General features: G+C 40.6%; 1 protein-coding gene across 1 annotated transcript; it reads right to left on the bottom strand.

Annotated features, from left to right (window-relative positions):
• Nucleotides 1–1078: 1078 nt before the first annotated feature.
• IFNGR2 (interferon gamma receptor 2) lies at nt 1079–19187 on the bottom strand. Its single transcript, XM_042459117.1, has 7 exons — nt 18920–19187; nt 14286–14412; nt 14000–14169; nt 11427–11572; nt 8593–8734; nt 6784–6935; nt 1079–5151 (listed from the first exon to the last, which is right to left on the bottom strand). The coding sequence occupies exons 1-7, from the start codon at nt 18999–19001 to the stop codon at nt 4993–4995; spliced, it is 978 nt and encodes a 325-aa protein (XP_042315051.1). The 5' UTR covers nt 19002–19187; the 3' UTR covers nt 1079–4992.
• Between the last annotated feature and the right edge of the window lie 1076 nt (nt 19188–20263).

Raw genomic sequence — 20263 nt, 5'->3', positions numbered from 1 at the left:
CTAAAAGAACTAAAATAACTTGGAAAATTGGCCAGATTTAATAGAATGAAATTGAACAGACAAATGCAGAATTCTGCATTTAGGCCACAAAAGACAAATGCACAGGTATAGGATGGTGGATAGGTGGCTCAGGAGTATTATATACAAAAAGGATCTTGGGATTCTTATCATAAGTTGAGAAGGAGCCAGTAGTGTGTTGCTGCAGCAAAAGGGTTGAATGCTATTTTAGCCTGCATTAATAGAAACATAATTTTGAAGTCGAGCAAACTAATAGTCCCCCTATATTCTGTTTTGGTCCAGCCTCATCTGCAATCCTGCATTCAGTTCTGGGAACCTCATTTTAAAGATATAGACAAGGTGGAGCAGCTTCAGAGAAGGGCAACAAGGATTGTAAGAGACATGGAGAACTAAACATAGGAAAGGTTAAAGAACTGGGTGCATTCAGTTTGGTGGAGACACGGATGACATGAGTACACTCTTTAAATATCTCAAGGGTTGTCACAGAGTGGGGTTCATGTTTATTTTCTGCTACTCTAGAGGGCAGAACCAAATCTAATGGTTTAAAGTGACAGGAGAATAGATTTCAATTGAACATTAGAAGGAATTTCTTGACAGTAAGAGTGGTTCAGTAATGGAACCAACTGGTCGTGTGGTCTCTTTCTCCGGATATCTCCAGAGAAGCTGGGGAGCTGCCTGCTGAGGATGATTTAGCTGGAGATCCTGTATTGAACTGGGGGTTGGACCCAATGGTCCATAAGGCCCCTTCCAGCTCTTATGATTCTACTAATGGGAAGCCAGAACCTGCCTCTTCAAAGGTAAGTTTGCTTCATGTGCTGCAGCCAGGATAGGGCCTGTGATGATCTCCTATGGTCTAAGCAGCCAAACAATGGCCCTGTCTTGGCCCTTAGCCCAGCAGACCCTTGAATTCCCTAGCCTTATGCTGCCACCACCCAGTGAATTTGATGACTTTCCCTTAACCTACACTGGGACCTGTTCAGGGTTTTCCTTCTACTTATTTACCGATCTACTCTAGCAATAACCAAGTCAGGCCACGTGTCAAGGAGTGCCGATTAGTAGATACTTTTTGGGAAATCTTTATTAGAAGTCACAAAATAAAAATCTTTATTAGAAGTCACAAAATAAAAATCAGAAATATACAACTTATACAAGGTCTTACAAATCTTGTAGGTACAATCTTTATAAATAAATACAATTCATTTCATATAAGCTGTTGAAAAATTAATAAAATAACCTATACGTTCTATTCTGATATGTTTCTTTTATAAAAATAATTAACTTCCAGGCTCACTAATTACTGCCACTATCCATCTCTAAACAGCACTGGTCTCTTTCCTGTCCTAACTGTCCCCAACTGTCATTCGGACTCAGAGGCCTTATATATACCTTCCGTAATAATGATATCACTCTTTATTTGCATATACCTCTCTCCTGTCTTAACCCTTTACTGTCTGAAGAGTTCTGAAATGACTAGAGACCTAGTCATTACAGGGCCCAAGGGCCATTTTTGCCCCTTGATGAGCTCCAAAATAAGTTTTACTCTCTGAAAAACCTGAGGGAAACAGAGGTATGCTTGTTGGGTGCCTTTTGCACATCTCTGATGAATAATAAAGCTGAGCTGAAAGCTCTTCAGATCTTGTCATGGTTCTATAGTGGTTTTCTACACTGGGAACAGCAGTAGGGGCTAAATAAATAAGCAGCTTCTCCCCACGGAGATAAATCACTGGGAGCATGACTGGAGGGTAGCAACATATTGGTGTTCCTTACACTTCTTCACTTTTCCATCAAACATAAAACCCATTTGGGGACGAGGATATTTGCTGTGCTATTTGCTATGACCACTGGATGGCTTTGGCTATCCAAATAATGTTTTATTTTTCCAAATAGAGGCACGCATACCTGTTAACAAAGCTGGTGACAAAGCCTTTTTCATGCCTGCCCAATCCCCCTTTTCTTCCTTATCCTCTGTCTAGCTGGAAGGTTTTTAGCAACATCAGAACGAGGAGGGTGGTGAAGGGAGGCGAGAACAGCATAGATTTTTAGATTGCCAGTGTGTCTGTAGTAAACAATGACATAAATCTTGAGGTGGGAAAGAATGATATTGTACTGTATCTGATCCTACTGTAACCATGTATACTTGTCCACAAAAGGCAAGGTAAATAGCAGCTTCCTCTACAATTTCTAAGCCTCTGAACAACGAAACAGAAAAAATGGGAAAGCACCTGCCTTACCACATATGCTCAGTTTGTGTAAAAAAGCTCACTGTATATACTTATGTGTAAGTCTAGAAATTTAGGTCAAAAAACTTAGCCATGGGTCAATGTAAGTACTGTATATTAGCTCTTACATAAAAGAACCATCTCCTGGTGAAAAGCAAAAGTATAGTATGTGAAGCACCAACCTGCTCTCTCTCATCCATCCAGTCTTAAGAGTAAGATGTCTGCTGGAATTTTGTATGTTCTTTGACATTGCTTTGCTTAATCTTTAGATCCTTTGCTATGTGCCCCTAAATTTTACCCTCAATTTATCCACAGGTCATAGCAAAATCCATAATTTTGGCCCCAAAACTTTCCCTTGACTTATACATGAGATCAACTTAATAGTCGAGTATATACAATAAATCTGTTTGCCAAAATGGAGACCATAAAAAAGTGGAGGTTAGTGCAAGAAAAAAAAATCCCTGTATGCACTTTGGAAGAAACTTCAGTTAGTCCACAGCTGGTTCACAATGTTTTTTGTTTACTTATGCAAGACTTACAATGTTTCAATTCCTTGTTTCATGTTACTTGTACCAATTTTTAGTTTTGAATAAAAATTACTGAAACAAGTGGGACTGCTCTTTTTATGTGTGCTGCAGGAGCCTACAGTGACAGACACAGATGCCTTTACTAAAGTGAAGGACAAATACTAGGCCAAACTCCTCTCAAGAGACTACCTAGATATAGACTCTTCCATTTAAGTTAGTGATGTCTTACATTTAAGTGAATTCAGTAGTAACACAGATTGCCTACCCCTATGTAAGGCATCATCTCCTTCACATGAGGAACCTACTAGCTAGACAGAAATAAGTCCCAAATTGAGGAGCTCAATTAACTAAACTTGATAAAATAAAATATGTTCCGTTGCTTCATTGGGTCTACTCTATTTGGGAATAGCAATTAGATTCAGGCAATAGTAATTTGATTACACAGCAACAGCTTACACTACTTCAAATAGAAAAGAATTTATTTCAGCAGTATCACTTTTCTCAAAAAGGAAAAAAAACTTTCAAATTTTGGCACAAAAAAAGTATTAAACCTTCCACAGAATATTCTAAGTATTTCATTATTCTTCCAGCCAGTGTTCTTTTCTGTCAAGGAATAAAGAAGATGAAATGTTTTGATATGTTAGGCGGGCTCAGATCATGGTGAGTCAGAACTCTGGCATATCAACAATCAGGAAATGCACTGATCTATGCTGCCCACGCATTCCTGCTGCAATTTGTTAACTGTGGTATCTGAACCCAGTCTATGGTTTGCTAATTGTAATGTCTGAACCCAACGCTCTGCTTCCTAGACAAGCCAAAATCATGGGTTTGGACATCATGACAAGCCATATTTGTGGTTGGTTTAGCTGATGCCACTTTCAGGATGGCTGTTTGATCAGCATGTCTAGCACATTGTGTTGCTCCCAGCAAGCCAGTATTCTAAGGAATTCTGGCTTATTGTGCTGTTTGAACATGACCATTAAAGAAAACTAGAATGTATTTACCCTTCTCTTCACATGCATGGAGATTATTTACATTGTTTTTGTCTCTGTCAAGTAAAAAAATTTTTTACACAGCACTAGAAGCAAAGTGAATTAAAAAATAAACTTTAGTTTCCTTGGGTGCACTTTAATTTCAAATACAAAATTAAAAAGCATATACTATGTACTTTATAATGCTTTTATAACGCAAGTCCCTCACCTCTGAATAGCAGCATTCAAGTCAATATACAAGACTATGTTCTTGTGTGTTTTCAAGTAGTTTCAAATTGATGGCAACTATAAGGTAAACCTATCATGGGCTTTTCTTGGCAAGATTTGTTCAGTTGCTTTCCTCTGAGGATGAGAGCATGTGATTTGCCCAAGCTCACCCAGTGGGTTTCTGTGGTTGAGCGAGGATTCAAAACCTGGTCTCGAGTCACAGTCCAATACTAAAACCACTAACCATGTTGGTTCTCTTTTAAAAAGTTGAAAAACAAACAGCATATGCAGTCCAGTAGAAAAACAACCCAAAATAAAATGTAAATGTAAACCACACTGTAAATTTCTTTTCCAACAATCATATTAAGTTGTCAATGAAACTGGAAAGTGAGGGCAGCAAGTATAGCCATTCTTTAATGTGGGGGGCACAAATGAAAGGCTCTGCTCACTATACTCTATTGTTGTACTGTATACAACAATAAAAGATAAGAAGACTTTCAAGTGATATCTGAAGGAGAGAAACATGGTGATAGTGCTCCTCCAGTGCTTCAGAAAGTAAAAATGAAAACATTAATTTGAGCCTGAAATTGCCATTATATACAATGGTAGTGCCATTGTATTAAAACTAGAGCAATACAATTGTCCTCTGTGTTGTACATGAACTCCACCCCACCCTTGCCCACACACTCCATCTAATGAGGCAACATGAGATCACTGACATACACTTTTCCTTGTACCTTCCTGGTTATACTGAACTGCATACCAAAACTGATTTCAGGTTTCAGTCTACTGCAGTGAACCATGAAACCATAAACCTGATAGTCTCTGATCATTTGAAAAGTATTTAAATAGAGCTCTGTTGATCCATGGCATTTGTGTCCTCCAACACAAATTTAGTGTTGCTTTCCATTTCACTATTCAACACAAGGGTGTGTTGAGGCCTTTGAAACAACTTCTCTGTAGTAAAACTCTGCAAGTGGACATTTAAGATTCACTGATCAGTGTGAGATGAAGATGCTCTATACATTGTCATCTATGTTCTTTCCATTCTGATATATCTACTTGATTTCCATTAACTGAGCTGTCTCTCAAAATTTGGCTTTCATCCATACAAGAGATAACTGACACCGTTTCGCAGTATTCTTCTGCACAGTTTTGAAATGTGACCACATGAGCATTTTGTAAGTCCTGAAAAAAAGAAGCATTTAAATTAAATTAAATATGTAGAATAAGCTCTACATTATAGTTCACTGCAAATATGATCAAGTGCAGCACTTGACTGCCCCCACTCCCTGGTATGAAGGGCAACTGTTCACAACAGAGAAAAGTGAAAAAGCACGCAAGGAAGTCTACCCCTCTTGGGTGGCAGATAAAACAACTCAATTCCTGGTAATTTGAGCCTGTAAGAATAATTCCTTGACAATGCTTCATTGTGCTAGTATATTGGGCAATTATGTATACAGTATTCTCTTTGTGATTTTACTATTGCTCTATGCTTTCTTAACTAACTTCACCTAGCTCATCTTTATCATAATTTATCAGGTAAGCACTGTATTTGTCAGAAATTCCCTGCTGAATAGAAAGGAAACTAGAAATAATGGTTGGAATCCAGCTGGGCAGTTATGAATGTGTAACGCAGAGTTATATATTGTGACTACTTTGTATTCACAATGCCTAGATAGGGACCATGAAAGTCCCCCAAACTCGATCGACAGAAAGGAACTGGCTAATGGCCCCACCCATTCTCATGTGAGTGATCTCTCGTGCAAGGTAGAATTGCAACAGATGTCATGCGTCTGCCTGTTGCCCTACAGATTGTTCATGGGAGGAGTGAGACTGTCAACGCCTTCCTCAGCAAAAGGAACAGGCTCCCATTGACTGCAGTGGTTGCTTCCTGGTAAAAAGAAATTGGGATTCATTGGGTAGCACTATAACTATGGTGTTTACACATGTGCAAATTCCAAACAAGATTCTGGATGTCCTGTATCCCTACAAATGTATTTGTGATTTCTATTTATTCTGGCTGTTTTTTCAGTTTACTTGGTATGTGAGAGAAGCAAACCGCAGTTTCATTCTAGCTGAAAAAATCAAGAAAGAGAAGCTCAATGATTAACTGAATGACTCATTAGCTGAATGACATGTACTTGAGTTAAAGACAAGCTGGAAACAGAATACTTTACCATCAAACCAGAGTTTGAGGACAGGCATATATTTATCAAGTAGCAAATGCACAAACAGACGAATGTGTAATGATGACTTCATAATAAAAACAAACAAAAACAAAAAACAAACAGCCACCGCCATTTGTTACAGACTCTGTCCGTAACAGGGTAAGGGGCGTCTAGAAGAGATGCCCCTTTTTCAAACTGGGATGTCCTGAGGACGTCCGAAATGGCGGTCTGTAACCCACCAATGAGTGTCATACTTTGCTGTCAAATATAAGCCTGTGTGAAATAGCACTCCTGAGCCAACTCAGAATAAAGCAAGGATCACATGTCCTCCTGCCCCTTCTGGAATGCAAGTTCCTCTATCAGGATCCAAGTGCAGTGAGCAGCATATCATCGCAGACATTAACCAGCCAGTAAAAGCCAGGCAGTGTTCTTGCTTAATCCAAGAGTTGAAAGTGTGGTCCAGTTACTAGACAACTTCCCTCTCCTTGCACCAGTACAAGGAGATCACAGGGGAAGTAATACAACATCTCAAAACATAGATCTATCAATCTGAGTCTAAGATCAAAGTTCAAACATTAAACACATACTAGTTATAATTTAATCTAACTGCACTTTATTTTAAACCATCATAAATGATCACTATACAAACCTCTTCATAGTGGGAAGGTATTCTCAGAGGTGGCTCCCAAAAAGATTTAATTGCACTTTTAAACTTCCGAATAAGCCATAGACACATAAATACTGCAAAAATGGCAAAAACTGCAATGCCAAATCCCAGTATCCAAAAAAGTAGTGATGCTTCTGAAAAAGAAAAAAGAAGTTACCAGCCATTCTTAACCTGATATTATTGACATGATTACTAAAATTTATTAAAATACCTCAAAAATCTATGAATGAACCAACGTCTCAGTTCTCTCGGATAATTAGTTTTCAAATAATGCAGTGAAATGCTCTCCATAACTGCAAAAAGACAGAACTGAATACTGGCAGATTCTCTCTCTTTCTCTCCGTGTGTGTGTGTGTTGAGGAGGGAATGAACTGTCATTTTAGCTGAGTGATACTTCCTACCATAGAGACATATGGGAGAGGGGGCACTATCAAACTTGATGTGGGACTTCCTGAGGGGAAATTTGTGTGCTTTTGGCAGAAAGTGGGATTCAGAAGCCAGAGGCAAGATGGTAAAAGGAAGCAGGCAGATGTCAGGAGCTTGCTGGATAACAGAGACAATTAAACATTGTGCAAAAGTTGCTGCGGCTTTTTCAGCTAGGACACAGGTAAGCAAAAAGTGGCTCTCTGGATATTGCTGGGCTGCAACTTTCAACATTCCCCACTATCAGTTAAGATGGTGAGGGCCGATGAAAGTTGTAGTCCACCAACATCCAGAAGGCCAATGTTTGTCTACTCCTACATTAGGATAAGGAAGAAATCATATACTATGATTAGTAAAAGCATGATACATGTATCCAAATAATCTCTGCTTCTTAAACAAACTCTCACTGAAATCAGCAAAACTTGCATTCCTATAAGGATTCAGTACTACAGTATTTAGAACTGACCACTCAAAACCAAAGAGACTAATAAGGCCTTTTCTGCACTGCAGAAATAAAACAGTTTGACTCCACTTTAAAGGCTGTGGTTCAGTGCTATGGAATTCTGGGATTCCATTTCCTTTGAATATATCTTCTATACCTCCTCTCCAGTCCTATTCCAGCTCTTGCTTCTGTACATATTTTGCACACTGATCCATAACTACACATTTAGGACACAGAACTTCAAATTCTGCAAAATTCAAATTAAAACGTATGAAAACATGCTTAGTGTATATATACTCATGTATACAGTAAGTCTAGCAATATAAATTTAAAAATTGACCCAAAAAATGAGTCGACTTATCCACAGGTTAATGTAAGTACTGTATTCGAAATCTATCTACCTACCTACCATCCCCTGGTGAAAGACAAGAATTTAATCTGCCCTGTAAGCACTGACCCCCTTCTACTCTCTCAGCCACCCAGCCTTTAGTGTGAGCACCAACAGTTATGCTTGCTGGAATTTTCTAAATTCTTTGGCATTGTTTTTCTTTGCTTGGTCCCTTACATCCGTTTTACCCTCGACTTATGTGCGGGTCCTATCAAAATCCATAATTTTGGCCCCAAAACCTACCCTCGACTTATACTTATAGTCAAGTATATATGGTAATGTAAACATTTTATTGCTAATGTAAGATCCCATTTAGAAGCATAAAATGTTACATTTCCAGAGCGATAATTACCATTTTCTTTTTAGTACAAATTGAACAACTTGATATAGCTATGTAGCTATTGAAAACTTCTCCTTAACTTGTAAGAGACATCATTTTAGCATTAGAAATTACATGAATGCAGTCTACTACTTTAAGTGCACATCAGTTTCATGACATAGCAATTAAAATATAATTCTTTATGAAGAAAACACACACCAGTGGTTGTCGTTTTTTTGCAGTAAGTGTCACTTTTTTGTCCTTCATTGCCTTTATATATTGCCTGTACTTGAAAGCAATATACTGTTCTTTCCTTTAGATCCTTGAATTTCTTTTCAGTATTTTTAGTTGTTATTGAATCCTGTACAGGGCAGAGGAAGAGAAAATTCAAGTGTTCTTATATGGCAATAATTATAACTAAACTGATTTAATATCTACTTCATATGAGCTTTATAGTTTAGTTGTAATTACACCAAGGAATTATGTTACAGACCTTTAGGCTATTTTTTAATGAATAGTTTTGCTCTAATCCAATGGAATTAGGAGGATTTCTTATGATTGACACACTTTTGTACCTCAAAATATTGTCAAAGAGATATGTGGGATTAATATGATTTGCTGTGGTAGTACTATTTCCTTTCCAAGCATTCATATACATCTGGTATCCTGCAAATTAAAATTGTCCAAAGCTTTTCCTACTTATATCAGGGCCATGTTGTCCTGCAGTAGCTTATCGGCTTTTTCTCTTATGCCCAAACTCTACTCACCATTCCCCTGAGAATGCTTTTATGGGAATACCCAAAACTTCTCGTAGACCCCTCCCATCAAGGGATACATTCTTCAGTACAAAATAAAACTGATCCCACACTGAAACTTCCTAAGCAACCTGACAACTGGCTTTGGTAGATGCAGGACAACATCTCTTAACATAAAAATTAATGTGATGGTCTCCATAGATAGGAACTTTTCCTAAAGACAATTTATGAAGTTCCATTAACACTGATCCTTTTTGCTCCTTGAAAATGTGCAGTGTGGTGTGCTCTCTGTGCAGGATTCCAGCTGCTTCATTTCCTGTCCTTTGCTCCCCCCTCCCTGCCCCAGACAGCAAGTGTTCCATGACCACTGAGCATATTTAGTTTACACTGTGCAGTTTTTAAAAATATTTTTCTAACCACACATCTATATATACTTTCCTCTTGCACACACCAGGGGTCTTTTGGGGTACATAAGGACAGAAACTTAGGAGAACTGAAATTGCTATTAATATATATCTGGAGTCAGCAAAGTGTAGCACCCACAGCAATTTCAGAAGCCCTCAGTCCCCTCCAAAAGGACGAACTACCTTTCCTAGAAGCCTCCAGGAGCAACAGTTCACCCTTAAAATGGTTTGCAACCCCACCCTTGGTTTAACACTGAAAAAAAATATACATTTTCAAATTTGTAAGTTGATTCCTGGTCACTTCCAGTTAATGTCATTTTCATTGTTTTGGCCTTTGGATAGCATATGTGACCAGAACCACTCTGATGACCCATGGCTACAAAATTACTCTCTATTCATCACTAGAGGTTTTCCAAATCAACAATAATTTACACTACTAGCTGAGATCCTAACATCAAACAAATATAGCATATAAATTCTGTAGGTGGAACTACATCACATGTCCAGTCTCCTCTCCCTGTATATCCACCTTTTTCATGCTACTGGCCCATGCCATGACCATGGTGGGAATCAGGGAACATATGAAAAGCAGCTGGCTATGCCCTTATAGCCAAATGTGTGATGGTGAAGTCATCTTCTAAAACTTTCTGTGAGTTCTCCAGAAGTCCCTAGAGGATGATGTCATCACTGAATTTCTGGCTGTAAGGATACAGCCAGATGCTCCATGGATATTTCTCGCTCTCGACTGGCCACTATATGGCTGCATTGGGAGTAGGCAGTATGAAAAAGGTGGATTTGCATGAGGGAGGTAGAGGATTCTGGTCTCTGGAACAACAAAAAGTTGAGTGATACAGTGATATCCTGGACTGCATCTGCACTGCAGAAATAATGCAGTTTGACACCATTTATCTGTCAAGTCTCAATGCAATGGAATCCTGGAATTTCAAGTTTCGTGAGATATTTAGCCTTCCCTGTCAGATACTCTTGTGCCACAACAAACTACAAATCCAAGGATTCAATAGCATTAAGCCAAGGCAGTAAACGTTATATTAAAGTTAATTCAGTCAAACTGTATTATTTCTGCAGGGCAGATGCAGCAAGGTATGTTACACAAAGTTGCAAACAAGATGCCAGTCTATTATTCCAGTTTATATAGCCCAAGTAAGTCTCATGGGTTTTCTAGCTACCAAAACCCATATGGTACATGTACATCTGGTACCATCTGGTACATGTACCTAAGGATAGGGAAAGTGTCACCCATAGGAATGCCCAAAACACATGGAACAGATAAAAAATGTTTTGTGCCCCCACCCCTCTGTGTACACTGCAACTTTCCAAAAGGGAACTAAGCTCATAATGAGGTAAAATAAAAACCAGAAGTAGTCAGTTGCATTTTGCTGAAAATTTGTTGGTGTGACTAATAGGATGTGGAAAGAATTCCATCACACTTGCCCACCTTTTAAAAAGTATTTCTGTGTGTCTACATCATGAATGGAAATTATTTCATGACCAACTGGTTCAGCAAAGGCAAGTACACTTGTCCCTCCATATTTGCTAGGGTTAAGGGAACAAGACCCCAGTGAATATGGAAAAACTGCAAATAACAAAAACACTATGCTTTTTACCTGAGAGGACACCTCTCTAGGACTCTCTAAGTCCTCCAGTACAACTCTTTGGTCAATGTCAAATAGACACTGACTACAGAACTGCACTGGAGGCACTACAAATGCCTAGTAGAGTATTTTCTCTAGGAATCTTTAGCTCTTCCAATGTAAATTTTAGTTAAAGTTGACCACAGAGTTGCACTGGAGGACCTACATATTCCTAGAGAGAACATGTTAATCAAATCTGTGAATAATCAAAGCCGCAAATATAGAGGAATGAATGTACTTACTTTTCTGCCCACTGACTCTTCCCAGGAGTATATTCTATAATAAAAAACAAAGGAATTTCCTCTATAAGCAAAAGGAGGCAAAAACCTCAAAATAAGTGAGTTTGCCTCTGTGGTCACATTTATTGCTCGTGGAGGTCCCAACATTGCTGAAACAGATGAAGACAAAGGCAAAAGTTGGTGAAACATCATTTTCCATTAGTTTCAATCAAATGCAGCTCATCAAAGGCTTAATTTCCACTCTATGCAATATTGGTTCATTTAATGGAAGCAGCAGATCTGCATTCACACAGGAATGCACACTTGCAGCATTTCTTATGACTGCCATTTAAAGGGGATAAATCATTGTGGCAGTAAGAAACCTTGGCGTTCTCTATCTGTCTGCAAGAAAACTGGAAGGAAGTTTATGTAAATCAGAAACAGGGAAGTTCATAAACATCAGAGAAACAGATCAGACAATTGATTGTCATCCACAAATATTCTCTTTCAAAAAGAAAGAAGAAGGACAAAGTAGAGCCTGTGGGCTGCTTGTGGTCCTTTGGATCCCAAAATGTGGATCTTGAAGCCCTTATCCCTTGAATTTTGTAAAAAATAGGTGACTTTCTACCTAAAAATCAGCCAGATGCAGTAGTTTACCCAATCACCCCATAAAACTTGAAAAAACAACCAACAAACAAAACAAACAAAATATGACAGTGCAGCCCACTGTCTCTACCGTTGCTCACCCCAATGCAGAATTTGCGAGTGCACAGGGTAGGAAAGGAATTTTGGAAATTTCTCAATAAGCAAATCTGGACTGGGATACAGTATTTTCTACTGGCAAATGAGAATGTTCTCATTTGCTATTCCTTCACATAAACATCTATGTGATGTCATCCGAATCTATGTAAGTTTGTGAAAGCTGGCCAGTGAAAAAAACCGACCAGAAAACAAGTTCATTTGAAATGCAGTGCTGGAAGAGAGTTCTGTGGATCCCATGGAACAGCTAAAAGACAAAGAAATGGGGTCTAAAGCAAATCAAGCCTTCCTAGAAGCTAAAATTACTAAACTGAAGCTTTCATACTTTGGACACACCATGAGACAACATGAAACACTGGAAAAGATGATAATGCTGGGAAATGTGGAAGGTGGTAAAAAAAAGAGGAAGATCACATTACAAATAGATTGAGTTTACAAAACCAGAGCAGGGCTTACACAATCAGGACTCTAGTCACAGATTCACCAACTTTGAAGCCAACTTGATAGTGAATAACAACATCTTTTGAATAGCGTTACATCTTATGTATGAAATGCTATGGTAATACCAGCATACCTCTATAATATAAATGTAAAATCTTTCCCTGCATGTGAGCAGCTATACTAGTCTACGGCTTCAAACAAAAACTCTTGACATTTCAACAACTAACAAATTTAGTATACCGTATATACTTGACTATAAGTCGAAAAATTTATGCCAAAAACCTGAGCCCAGAATTCTGACTCGGCTTATACAAGGTAATAGTGCTGAGAAAGTTCCGCCCAACACACCATTTGCCTTACCTCCGCCGCTGCTGCTCAGCCAAGAAGAGTTTGTGAGTTCCTCCTTTCTCTGGGAAGAGGGAAACAGCCCCAATTGCTTTTCTGAGGCGCTCATGTGTGTGTGTTGTCTCCCTCTTTCCCAGAGAGGGAAAGAGTTCCCATTTCTTTTTGCAAGTTGTGTGTGTCTCTTTTTCTAGGGAGCAAGGAAAGAGCCCCGATTGCTCTTGCAAGGAATGTGTGTGTGTGTGTGTGTGTGTGTGTGTGTGTCCCTTTTTCCTAGAGAGGGAAAGAATCCCCATTGCTTTTTGCAAGGGGTGTGTGTGCATGTCTCCCTTTTCCCCAGGGAGTAGGAAAAGAGCCCCATTGCTTCCCCCCCCTCCTCTCTGGAAAAGGAGAAAGAGGGAGACACACTCTCCTTGCAAAAAGTAATCAATCAGGGTTCTTTCACACACATTCTCTCTCCTTGCAAAAAAGCAATCAATCAGGGTTCTTTCCCTGGTAAAGAGGAAGGCATAGACACATGCACATGCCTCACAAAAAGCAATTGGGGCTGTTCCCCTGCTTCCTGGGAAAGGAGGGAAAGAGCCCTGATTGCTTTTTTTTTACAAGAAGAGAGTGTGTGTGTATGTCTCTCTCTTTCCCAGGGAGGAGGAAAACTGCCCTGATAGTATTTGGCAAGGAGAGTATGCGTGCATGAGGGGGGCTTTGTCATTTACATCCTTTGTTACATGCCCCTAAGTTGTACCCTCGACTTATCCACGGGTCATATCAAAATCCAAAATTTTGTCCCCAAAACATGCCCTCGACTTATACATGGGGTCGACTTATACATGAGTATATACGGTAGCTTAAAGTTACCATGAATTTCATCAGAGGGACATGGCCTCTGATCTATGAAACTTTATGGCATAATAAATTCCTTAGTGTATATATTGCTACAAAACTGATGTTGACAGTACTAGGAGTCCTGATGACTTTGATTTCCTTTCTCATCCACAGATAATATTTTCCCAGTGATAATACTACAGTAAAATGAAAGTGGAATAAAAGATACATACTGTCTCTTTTTGCTTGAAAGGGATCTGCTTGACTCCAGCTAGATTTTAATCCCCCTTGTTCAGCCCTAACACGTAAAATAATGCGATAAAAATCTTTGCCATGATCAAAATCACATTCAGGCTTTGTGATATCTGTGCACTTCACTTCTTCCCAACGTTCATCAGACTGTCTACAATAAAAAGACCAGACAATTAATTGAATTTCCTATTGTTGCATTTTTTCAACAAAAATACTTAAGAATGTAAGCAACTATTTTAGTATATAAGAATGATGGTATTTACTTACAAGCGATATTCCACACGGTAGGATACTGTTCTATTGATTCCCTTAACTGGAGACCATTTCAACACATTCTCAAAATGATATGACTGAATGGTCAAATTCTGTGGTGCGGGCAAGAACAAAGAAGATTCTAAAAACAAAAACAGAACACTTCATAGGAGTAAAAATATTTAAACGCAAACATCACCAAAGATCAGAACAAAGCAGAATAATAATACAGTACTGGCAGTGGTGGATGGGCCTCCAATGGTTGTGCCGATAAAATAGGGCTGTGGCATTTTATTTTGTCTTATTTATATCCTGCTTGTCTCCCATATAAGATCCAATGCTGCTCACATCATGCCTTAAAACAATACAGTTAAAAACAATCCGGGCTTATCAGACACCAATGGCCAGGAGTACTTACTATCAGCTTTAGCTCTTATGACAGCTGCGTCTCTAATTACAGCTGGGGGACCTAATGATGGTAAGGCACACACTGATGACCTCAAGGCCAGACTTCTGCAATGTGCTGTACATTGGACTACCTCTGTACCAAGTTTATAAACTTCAGTTAGTTCAAAACATGGCAGCCAGACTGGTTACTGGGATGTACAGGAGTGATCATATTACACAAATATCAAAATCACTCTACTGGCTGCCAATTAATTTTGGGGCAAGGTACAAAGTGTTGATTATTAGGAATAGCAAGTACATTCCTATACTGCTTGTCAGTGCACTTAAGCACTCCCTAAGTGGTTTACAAATTGTAAGCTAATTGACCCCAACAATCTGGGTACTCATTTTAGCGCCCTCGGAAAGCTGCAGTCCTGAGTCAAGCTTGAGCCCTTTCGCTGGTATTGAACTCACAACTTTATGGTTTGTGAGTGAGTGGCTGCAGTACAGGCATTTAACTACTGCGCCACCAGGGCTCTTGCCTTTAAAGCCCTCCTTATCTTTAAAGCCTTTCTTACAGGTTACCCTTCAGGACTGCCTCCTCCCAAATAATGCTCCCTGTACTTTCAGGTCCTCCAGCAGACATTTACTCCAGCCAGCCAAGACTAGGTTGGCAACTGTCAGCCAGAGGATTTTTTCTTCAGCCACCTCTAGTGGAATGACCTGCTGGAAGAGATTTGACAGCTGAATACACTGTCTGAATTTAAAACAGCATTGAAGACCAATCTCTTCTGGCAGGGTCATCCAGGTAATTTTAAATTATGAATTAAGATGTTGAATTTTAATTATAGACTGTTTTAAAATGTCTATGTCTTAGGGATTGTACAGACACCCCTGAAAGAGAGGTCTGCAGAAGCCCGTTTTTGACCCACATGGAGGCTGCGCCAACCAAACGGTGTGGCCTTTGGGAGGCATAAAAAGAACTTTCTTTCTGGGACGTGTCCAGGGCGACATTTGGAGGCTGCGCCATGCATACACCATCATGGTGGCCATGCGGGCAGAGGTGAGCCATAATGGTGCCGCAGGTGCGCGGTAGGGCTTGGGAGTATGCAAACGCTTCACATTCCCAAGCCCTAAAACTGGACCCATGCCGCCACAAAGTGGCGGTCTGTACCAGGCCTTACTTATCCTTTTAAAATGTTGTATGTTTTAATTAAAGTGTTTTAATTGACATTGCTAATTGTTAATTTTTTGTTGTTCTCTGCCTTGATCCATGGGTAAGAAATCATCATCATCATCATCATCATCATCATCATCATCATCATCATCCTGGCTAGGCTTAATACTGGTATGCAAAAGATTATTTGCTTGCAGATGGGCTTTTTATTTTTGGTCTTCAGTTGTTAAAACACCCAAGGAAATTATGCTAGAGCTACAAGTAAAATATAAAGCATGTTGAATGCAGGAATTCCCATTTACACTGATTTTTTAATGCATGAAACCTGGGTAGGAGTGGGTGGAATGTGCTTATCGCTTTAGAGACTCAGTTCTTTATTGCAGTGTTGATGTCAGACCAAGGCTGGCAGCACCTTGTTAGTGACATTCACAAGCTTCAGTCCAACATATGCCTATGTATGTCTTGTTTTTTCTCCTTTTCTGTCATTGTGGTGATTGATATTTTCTTCCTCTCACTGCACCGACCAACGGCTCCCCCAGGATTCACCATGTCATTGCAATAGTCCTTCTCCATAGCTATTCAGTGACTGGTGGAGGGAGGAGAGTGGAGAGGCATCTGACTATGTCCCCAGAGCCAGACGCAGAATGATTACATCATCCATTGAGATTTCCAGAGGACCCCCTCGGTCATTATGCCATGTCTGGTTATGGGGACGTAGCCAGACACTTCTCCCTTCTCATCACTGAATAGCTATTGGTGGGGGTGCTATTATAGTGAAATGGTGAGTCCTGAGGGTGATGAAAGAGGAACCATAGCATAATTTCACCTGCTGAACTACATTTGGTGATGTAGGATCTCAGCCAGGAGAGCAGGATTCCAATACCTTTGCAGCCATGGCAATCCAATGGGTAAACTTGGGCTAATATCCTGTCTGAGTCTAAAAGGAAGGCAATGGCAAACCTCCTTTGAATAAATCTTGCCAAGAAAACCCTATGATAGGGTTGCCATAACTCAGAGTTTACTTCAAGACAGATAACAAGAAGGTTTTGCAAATACAAAATGTAAGGGCTAGGCATGAACTTTCAGAACTAATATGGAACTGGAAATGAACAACACTTATTTATAATGCCTTTTCCACAAAAGGGAGAAACATGTAACATATACAGTCAACCATCCAAGGTTTAAAAATATATATTTTTAAAAAATCCAAAGAGCAAGCTTGATTTTGCCATTTTATATAAGGGACACCATTTCACTATGCCACTGTATAAAATGGGACTTAAGCATCCATGGATTTTGATATCCAGGAGGGTCCTGGAACCAAACTCTAGTGGTTGCCAAGCGCCCACTATACAATAAATGAAAGAGACAATAAAACCTAAATATAAACATACATGAAACCACCAGCATTCCACCAGCAACTACCCATCTCAGTAACTTTAGGCACAATTCAGCAGCTTAATCCAGTGAATCAAAGAAGAAAGTGTTCAACCCTTCTAGTTGAAGACAGTTTCACAGATGCCAGAGCCAGATCTTAAAAGGCTTGCAGCCTTTCAAGAGGAACAAATACATGCTACCTGAGCTGCCAGGTACCAGAGGAGATTAAAGTAGAGCTCTAAATACAAGAACCAAAAGTTTAAAATGGCCCCTAGTCCAAAACGGTAGCCAAAAAAAGGATCTATGAGAGGGAAGAATAAGTGAACATTTAGGGAGATTTAAGACAACCCAAATGGCACTGTTTTGAATTAAAGCCAGAGGAAGAAGAGAAAAAGAAGGCAAACCTGCCAGTAGGCTATTGCAACAATCCAGGTGTGATATAACCAAAGCTTGGACAAGCAGATGAGCAATCTCAACAGTCAAAAACCTATGGATCCTATGGATGTTCAAGAGGTGGAAGTTACATGCCTATGCTGTCATCCCAATAAAGGGGTGCAGAGACAAACACTAATCCAGCAGGACTCTGAGGTTTCTGCCAGCCAGGAAAGGAGCCACTGAGCAACCCTGTAAACACAGTGGAGGGCATGAAAGAGGGGCTAGTGGGCAGTCAGGTTGAAACACCAAGATATTCAGTTTAAGACAGCCATCCAGTGAGAAATGCTCGACAAGCAGTCCATCACGGATTTCCACGCAGAGACAACAATTAATTTATAACTATGAAAAATCTCTGTGTTGTCTGCATAAATGTGATATTAAAAACCCAAATTTGAAATAAGAAAATCCAAGAGGGAGGGTATATAATGAAAAAAGAGGGAGACCCAAGACTGATCCTTGTGGCACCCCTAGGGATACAGGCAAAGCTTTTGACACAGATCCCCAAAATGAAAGACAGGAGGAACAATCAGACAAAACTGCATTCCTGTTATTCCCAACAATGCCAACCGTAAAGTAAAATCTGATGATCCGGAGTGTCAAATGCTGCAGAAATATCCAACAGGATCAACACAGATGTTTGATGCTGAACACTGGACACTAGAATACCATCTACAATATGTCTGTTGTTGTTGTGTTCTTTCATGTTGTTTCCAACTTTTAGGGACCCTATCATGTTTTTTTTTGTTGTTGTTGTTAAGAATCTTCAGAAGAGGTCAAAGCCATTTCAGTGGAATGCCCTATAAGAAACCCTGCCTGAAATCGAGGAGGAGGCAATGTGTACTCTGAAATGGTCAGTTGATTAATCAATAAACGTTGCTGTTGTTGTTGTTGTTGTTGTGTAGTCAGATCAGGCATCAATTGGGAATGGCAGCTCTCTCCAAATCTTTGGAAAGACCCAATGTTTCCCAATAGGCAAGTATTCCCCAATATTTCTCTACAGGTAAGTACTGTATTCCCCCGTGTTTCGCTATAGACAGGTGTGGTTCCCCTATGAGCAAGCACTGCCATTTGTTTTAATGCCTTCCCAAACCACTAGACCATGCTGCCTTTCAATAGTCAGAGGAAGGCTTAAAAAGCAGCTCTCTGAGGAAATCTTGCCAAGACATTCCTGCTGCCATTTGCCGTGACTGTTGCATCCCTTCAAGGGTTCCCCAATACAGTAGTATGTCCCTATAGGCAGGTATTCCTAATCATTTCCTCTGGGCAGCAGTACCTTCCATGGCCCAGGAAGGCAGGGGCCTCAGGAGGACTAAGAAGAAGGCGGCGAGGAGAGGGAGGCCGAGGGGCCGCATCATGGCCACCCCGCCGCCGCCGCCGCCCTCCCCGTCCTTCTCAGGACTCCCTTGAGGCCGAGGACGCTGAGGGGGCCCTCTGCTCTTCCTCCGCCGCCGCCGCCGCCAGGGCCGCCATTTTGTCTCCAGAGTCGCCGCCAGCCAGGCCTTCCTCCTCCTCCTCGGGCCCCTCCTGCTTCCTTCTTCCTTGCTCAGCCCAGGCAGGCGGGCCTCTCTCTTCCTGGCCCAGGCCTCCTCCTGTGGGCGAAGGCAGAGGCGGGCGGGGCCCCTGACCGGAAACTCCCTAGGCTCTCTAGGGCTGCATCCACACCGGAGAAATAACCCGCTTTAACTCTTTGTCTGGCTCAAGGCTATGGAATTCTGGGAGTTGGAGTTTGTTGTGGGCCCAGAGCGGAGCAAACTACAACCCCCAGAATTTAATGGGATTGATTTCATTGCTCTGCTCTGCTCTGCAGTTTGTTTTGGTGCCACAACAAGCTACAAGTCCCAGAATTCCATAGCATGGAAGCATGGCAGAACTGTGCTCTGGTGCCTCAACAAATAGCATTGGGCCATGGCAGAGCTTTGCTCTGTTGTCACAACAAACTAGAATTCCCAGAATTTCATACCATGGAGTCATGGCAGAGCTTTGCCCCAGTGCCACAACAAATAGCAGTTCCCAGAATTCCATAGCATTGAACCAGGGCAGAGCTTTGCTCCAGTGTCACAACAAGCTACACGTTCCAGAATTTCATAGCATGGAAGCATGGCCGAGCTCTGCTCTGGTGCTACAGCAAACTAGAATTCCCAGAATTCCATAGCATTAAGCTGTGACAGAGCTTTGCCCTGGTGCCACAACAAATTACACTTCCCAGAATTTCATAGCATGGCGCCATGGCAGAGCTTTGCTTTGCTCTGGTGCCCCAACAAAGTACAGTTCCTGGAATTCCGTAGCACTGATCCATGGCGGAGCATGATTAGGGTGCACCATTTAATCTCAGAGGCGGTACATTTTGCAGATGGAGGGAGGCCACTCTTATTCATCCAAAAGCATAATGTACAATCCAAGGAGGATGTCCGGTAGTCCTCTCACAAGGGGTCTCTGGGCCTCCAGAACTGAATTGTAGCCCTCACTATCCCTTATCATACATGAGACTGGAACTCAAATCCAGAGTTCATTCGAAATGAAGGGGAAGCAGAGTCAATTCAAATCCAAGGCAATTCACCTGATGAATGATCACAGGTGAACAACAAAATTGTGGGGATTCCTGAGTCAAAGCAGAGCA

This window comes from Sceloporus undulatus, chromosome 3 (assembly GCF_019175285.1).
Source record: "Sceloporus undulatus isolate JIND9_A2432 ecotype Alabama chromosome 3, SceUnd_v1.1, whole genome shotgun sequence".
In the NCBI taxonomy this organism is placed as follows: domain Eukaryota; kingdom Metazoa; phylum Chordata; class Lepidosauria; order Squamata; family Phrynosomatidae; genus Sceloporus; species Sceloporus undulatus.
This window is presented reverse-complemented; position numbering and strand designations above follow the sequence as displayed.